Genomic DNA, 6,504 nt, shown 5'->3' with positions numbered 1-6,504 from the left:
CATTTATTGGTTTTAATGGTTATAATTCTAAAACTGTTATTTTAGTTAGATAAAGCAGGGTCTACTGTCTCAAGCCCCAAATAACACATCTTATTAGTTAAATGTTAGTTTAACTGGGAAAGGTTGGAAAATTGGGTAATTTTTTTTCCCCTCAAACAGCTGTTTTTTCAAATACGGAAAATAATATGAAATTGTAATTCTAAAATATTAGAAAATTAGATATTTCTGTCATGTTGCTTGGCTCTAATAGCATAATAATACATATAGTAAAAACGTGCCTAGTAGTATCTTATTCTGTATCTTTCATAAAGTCAGCAGACATCCTACAGCATAGAGTTAATATTAGATGTAACATTCAGTCAAAACCCTGACAGGATTTATTTACTTTCACGTTGTGATTTCAAAGGGTAAAAGTTAAAAACCTTAAGAGGAGACGTCTACTGTGAAGGATCAGAGCTCGGCGCAGAACGTCGGGAGGAAAGAGTGATGAGTATCCTCTTATGTGGGAAGCAGCAGTTGGTGCCGCCGGCCGTGCCAGCAGAGGGCACATAAAGGATATTAAATTAACTTTAGACTTCAAATGCAACGCTTTACAGTCAATGGACTGGTGAAAGATGGAAACTTCACTCTCATAATGTCGCCCAAATGAAGAGTTTGAGTACAAGTCTGGGCTCAAACACACTTATATACTCTGCAGTATCCAGATTAAGATTTTTCCACATTCTGTACTAAGGTTAATAGTTAGAAAGGGTTGATTTCTTTTAATACAGCCCAGTGAATTACTCTGCTATGAACAGGGCTTGAAGCAGGCTTCATTTCTCTCTGTGTTGCCTTGGATTGCAACCAGAAACCAAAGATATACTCTATCTTCTCTGTAGCTACTATATTTTAAAGCTTTCTCATTTATACCTGGGAGGTGTTAACAGGAGCCGGATCGCTTTCAGGAATCATCAGCAGTGATGAGCTCACTTAAATACTCTATACGTACAAAAACCCCTTCAAATGCAAGCCTAGTTAAACATTCAGCAAAGATTAATTTACCTTTTTTACACAACAGCTTCCTAATCTAGACACTTATTTTAAAAGAGAGGTTATTTGGTTTTGTTATCTACTGTAGTGGCTGCTCCTCATGTAATCAGTACCTCAAGTACCATTAAGATTCAGCCTGATTAAAAAAAAAACAGTTCATAATTTATTAACTTGATGATGTTTTGAAGCTGAATGTCAGCCTGTTGACTTTGCTGACATTTCCCAGCCCAGTGGGAGATCTCCCCCTCTGCTCTGCGTTATTCACTCCTAATTAGATCTTATGGAAAATTCAGTTTAATTAAAACTGTTTTTACAAACTCTATATGCTCAGAGGTGCTATAATAATTCAAATTATGTGAGTATTATTTTTCCCTTTACTTGTTTTTTTTTTCTTTCAGTTTGTGAAATTTGCCAATATAGAAGAGGACACGCCATCGTACCACCGCAGCTACGACTTCTTTGTGTCACGCTTCAGTGAGATGTGCCATTCAAACTATGAGGACCCTGACATCCGTACCAAGTATGGAAATAGATGCCTTGTTTTCTGAAGATAAAAATAGCCAGGAAATGCTAGATTTAGATAAAGTGGAAAGTGTTTTTTTTTGCCTCAAGTGTTTTATTAACTCCTTTTGAAAATATGGCACAAAAAAAAACAAACTTCTTGAGATAATTTTAGCTACAATCAAGCAGTAGGTAAAAATACAGCTTACCTATTTTAAAACTCTTAACATCAATCAAGTTATTTCTGTCACATACGTTTTGTGCCTGCAGGATCCGGATGGCGGGGATTAAGGGTCTGCAGGGCGTGGTGAGGAAGACCGTCAACGATGAGTTGCAAGCAAACATCTGGGACCCCCAACACATGGATAAGATCGTCCCCTCTCTGCTTTTCAACCTGCAGAGCGGAGAGCGCACAGAGAGGTGAGAGCCGCCGCCGCCCTTATCACGTATGAATGGAACAAAGCCTGTTTTTATCCAAATGAAAATGGCTTGAAGAAAAGTATTTGGACCCCCTAACCTAATATTTTGCTTCACATCCTTCAGAATTGATCTTTAAAGGTTTTACCTAAACCTGAAAAATATCTAGTCACAGCAATTAGCTCTAATAGCATTATTGTAATGCCTTCTTTGCTATTTATGTTGAGTAACAGGGTACCTCACAGGAAAAAACAAATGAACTTTTGCTCCTCATAGTTGCTGCTGAAAGTCTTGTTCTCTCACATGTAGCCAACATGGATCGATATGTTGTAGATAAAAATGTAGCCGCCTTCTGACCTCTGGATTTACTTCTAACATCTTACTTAATCTAAGATCGGCTCATTTTGATCCTGCTAGCTTTAGTCAATATCTTCCACAAAAGAATACTTTATTGATCCAAAAAATAAAGATTTAATGTAGGTTTTTTATTTATTTATTATTTCTTATTCCAAGAGACCAATAAATCCTCCTGCTCTGAATTTCAACTCATTACTAGGTTCCATATTTTCTCTGTTACTGTAATTTATCTTTTTACTTTTAAACTTTTACCTTGAGATAAAGATATTTATATTTCCAAAGTTAAAAGAAGCACATTTTAAAATGAGAGCAGCACATTTCTTTTTTTATGAACCACAGAACTATAATTATCTTCCATCAACCTTATGAAAAAATATGTTTTAGTTCTATGGAGACGTTTTGATTCATCCTCAATACCTTTTTTTTCTCACTGATAAACAGACTTTTTTGTGAGCTCTTGAAGTATTCTTCATCTGTATTTCTCCAGTCTGTCTAAAGGGTCTTTCATTGTATTTTTTTTTATCTGGCTCTGACATTTTATCATTTATTTATAAATGAAGACATTGGATGATGATGAAAGAAGTCTTAGAGGTCTTATAGTATGTCCACAGTGATTTTAATGGCATATGAAAGTCTTACTGTTTACCTTAGAAATAAGAGATTGGTGTCATTGTCTGATATCAACTATCACTTTATTTTAACTCAAGTTTTACGGAAATCTTTTTTTAATCAACTCGCTTCAGAAATCTATCAAAAGGGATTTGTAAACATCCATAAAATTAAACATTTCATTTCTCCTTTAGTCATGCACTTACAAAATACAGTAGTCATATAATAGAATTTGTTTTATGTTGCATATTATATCAGGTGATCATTTCAATCATAACCAAATAAGAAGTTTAATAAAGTAAAGCTAAACAACAGTAGCATCAAATGATATAGACCGTGCCACACTGTTTTTAGTATAGATCACTGCTAACTGGGACAAGCGATCGTTCCTCATATTTGAACGAAGGTATGTTTTGATGATCTTCAGCTTGCTAAATGGTCTCTCTGCAGATGCAACTGAAGGGGCATGGTTAAAAATACTCTAACTAAGGGCTACTGTCAAATCTGGAAATACCAAATCAAGGTTCTCTTGAATGAGGAAATGTGTCTGTTTGAATTCACAGCCAAAAATCTTCTGGTCTCCTTATTTTCGCGAACGTCGAAGGATCCAATCCAGATAGACCGCGTCCTTGGAAGACGCAGGCCATGAATTCTAATGCAGCCATTGTCTAAGATAAAAAAACAAAAACTTGTCTGAGTGCGTGCTCTTAGAGGTGTGTGCCCAAGCCACCTGTGTGGGAAGGGGGAGCATAGGAGGGGAGGTGAAGGATCAGAGGGGCACATAATTAGTGCCGTCACTCTGTTATTAAGCATTTTATGCTGTTAAATATAAAAGTCCAATTGGAAAAGCATTTTTTTCTAGAGGGGTTTTTGACGCCCCCTCTAGTGCAGCGCCACTATGCGTCGCATACACTGCATACCCACTTTTTGCACCACTGTTTATTTGACCTGTTGCATTATTTTATACATATTTACAGTTAGATGTATATTACTTGAACTATTTTCAGGCTGTTGAGATTAAATGCTGTCCTGTCCTTGAGATAACCAGTTAGCTGAACCCAAACAATATTTTTATGCACTGAAGCCTAATAAAAGTAAAGAAGAGGACTTCAGTTGAGTATGAATGTCCTAGGTAACAAACCACATTGTAGAATAGCAGATTTTGAAATATTTTAGAAAAGAAGCTCAGATTTTGTCTAATATATCACTTTGATTCTGAACAAAAGTTTTTTTTTTTTCCTTACATTTGCAGGTAATAAACTAAACTAAAACTGATGCCATTAGGAAAATGGACCATCATATTTATTGATCAGAAAAGAAGGATGAAAGGATTAACCCAAGACTTTTGCACAAGACCATGCTAAGCATTGGATAGTTTTTTCTTTCCAAAGACAGGCTGTCATACAATGTGTATGTAACTTTTAGCAAACAGGTCAGATTTGATCTGTGGTGATTATGTTGAGGCTCCAGTCCAGACCTTCCAGACCTTAACAACACAGTCCAGAGCCTCCGAGTCTCACCTATAACTCTGCCATTTATCATTACTGTCATTTTCTGAACCCACTGAAAGCTCTGCTCCCTCAGGGGGTTTTATTAAACCACCAGCAGAATGCAAGAACAAACACACTGCGGTGTGGGTTGAAATATTTAAGAAGACAAGAGAGGAGGATGTAAGGAGAGAAAAAATTGGTGTGGGTGGAGAATAAAAGCTCAAGGAAGAGTTTGAAGGTGCCAGTTGGTGAGAGAATCTCTGCTGGCAGTGCTCCTCATTCTGAAATTCCCTTTGACGTCAACTCCAAGGTCTGATGGACGAGGGAGCAAAGGGGAAGCAGAATACCGAAGGATGGATATTGGAGCGTGGAGTTGTAGAAACATGGAGGCTATTGTCACAGCGAGGCATAGACAGACTGTCTTCTCTGTTTGTGTTCTGTGGTTCTGCTCCTGCTGTGCATCCTCATTTCCTTCTCACACCGAGTCCTGCTTGTCATTACCCACTGCAGTCAGTGCAGAATCTAATTACCTCAAGGTTGAACATTTTGCTCCACTCCGTTTATCCCTGTGGATGCAGAATATTTGATTCACAGATCGGACAGTTCAGAATAACTTCAGCAGAGGGTTAATTGTTAAGGCTAACAGTGGCTTTAAGTAAAAGTTCAAGCATGGTTTGTTAAATTCTGTTTAAGATGCTAACAGACCTGAGAGGCTTTGAACACCTGCTGTTAAGAAGTTCCTCAGTTCACTAGTGAACAGCTCAGAAGGTTTTATTTCACAGCTTTTTTGCGGTCTTAAAGAACGCAATTAAACTGAATCTGGCAGATTGGTGAGGAGACTTTCTAAATTTTATAATAGACAAGGAGGCAAATCCACTCCTAAAACAGCCACTTAGAAAATAGAGCCCCCCTGCGTCACATTTTCACAAAGTGCTAAGAATTCATTTTATAAAAAGTCTGCCTATTATTATGTATATCTATGCCAGTGTTTTTCAACCCTGGTCCTCAAGGCACACTGCTCTGCCTGTTTTGGATGTTTCTGAGCTTCAGCTCACCTTATTGCAGATGATTGCAGTTCAGCAAAGCCTGATAATCTGCTATCAATTGATAACAGGTGTGTGAAAGCTGGGAAACATCTAAAACTTGCTGGGCAGTGTGCCTGGCAGGACCAGGGTTGAACAAGACTGATCTATGCCAGTAACAAAAACTGCTAACAGAATTGCATTTTCAAAGACCACCACTGTTTTCATTTAAGCAGATTATGCAGAAATAAAAGCGCAATCGATTGAAAGTGAAGTGTAATTTTGCTGCAGGAAAAAAAATAAACTGCTGAACTGTTGGCTTTCTAGAAAATGTCTTGCTGAGGTCAGATTTTAGCGTCTAGGCCAGAGAGGTTTGCCTGATTGTTTATTCAAATACTAGAGTCCAGTAAATTGTGCAAATTAGCCTTACAATAAGAGTTTCTTTGTTTGTTTTTGTGAATAGTGATTTGTTTTTGAATCACATGTCAAATTTGGTTGCACTCTGCAGCCCCGGAATAGAAGCTTATTCTTACCGACAGTGCATCACATGCTTCAACTACATTGAAGTAACTAAACAAGCTCAGTTGTTGAATGGAAGTGGAGAATTCAAAGAAGGCTGCAGGAAGTGTCCATGGTGTTCATGGGTAGCATTTTGCAATAGAAACCATACATCTTTTTTTTTGTATTAAGTGAATGTAGAAGGATGTAAATGTGACATGGAGGGGGAGATTTTTCTTTTATGTTGTTGAATCAGGAGCTAAAAAAGTTTATTATTTTGCGCTTTCTCTCTCCTTAATCGCCTGTGCATGTGTTGAGAATGCAAACAATTGGGACTCTTCTGAAAAGCACTGATAACGCAGTAAAATCTAAAGCTATATTTGATTCAGTTTGCTTAAGTCATATTGATAGACTACCCTGACATACACTCACTGGCCACTTTATTAGGTACCCCATGCTAGTAACAGGTTGGACCCACTTTTGCCTTCAGAACTGCCTCAATTCTTTGTGGCATAGATTCAACAAGATGTGGAACAAAGGTCATTTCCAGCTTCTATGCAGCACTTCAAAAATTCAACTCA

At 37.5% G+C, this 6,504-nt stretch overlaps 1 protein-coding gene across 6 annotated transcripts in view; it reads left to right on the top strand.

Annotated features, from left to right (window-relative positions):
* Positions 1-6,504, top strand: part of efr3b (EFR3 homolog B) — a 35,024-nt gene that overhangs the window by 16,890 nt on the left and 11,630 nt on the right. For all 6 annotated transcript variants that reach the window (XM_015373213.1, XM_015373195.1, XM_015373205.1 and 3 more), the window contains 2 exons: positions 1,428-1,549; positions 1,801-1,950. In XM_015373213.1, coding sequence (XP_015228699.1) covers positions 1,428-1,549; positions 1,801-1,950 — 272 coding nt within the window. The remainder of the gene's footprint in view (positions 1-1,427; positions 1,550-1,800; positions 1,951-6,504) is intronic.

This window comes from Cyprinodon variegatus, unplaced genomic scaffold (genome assembly GCF_000732505.1).
Source record: "Cyprinodon variegatus isolate N-32 unplaced genomic scaffold, C_variegatus-1.0 Scaffold4, whole genome shotgun sequence".
In the NCBI taxonomy this organism is placed as follows: Eukaryota; Metazoa; Chordata; class Actinopteri; order Cyprinodontiformes; family Cyprinodontidae; genus Cyprinodon; species Cyprinodon variegatus.
This window is presented reverse-complemented; position numbering and strand designations above follow the sequence as displayed.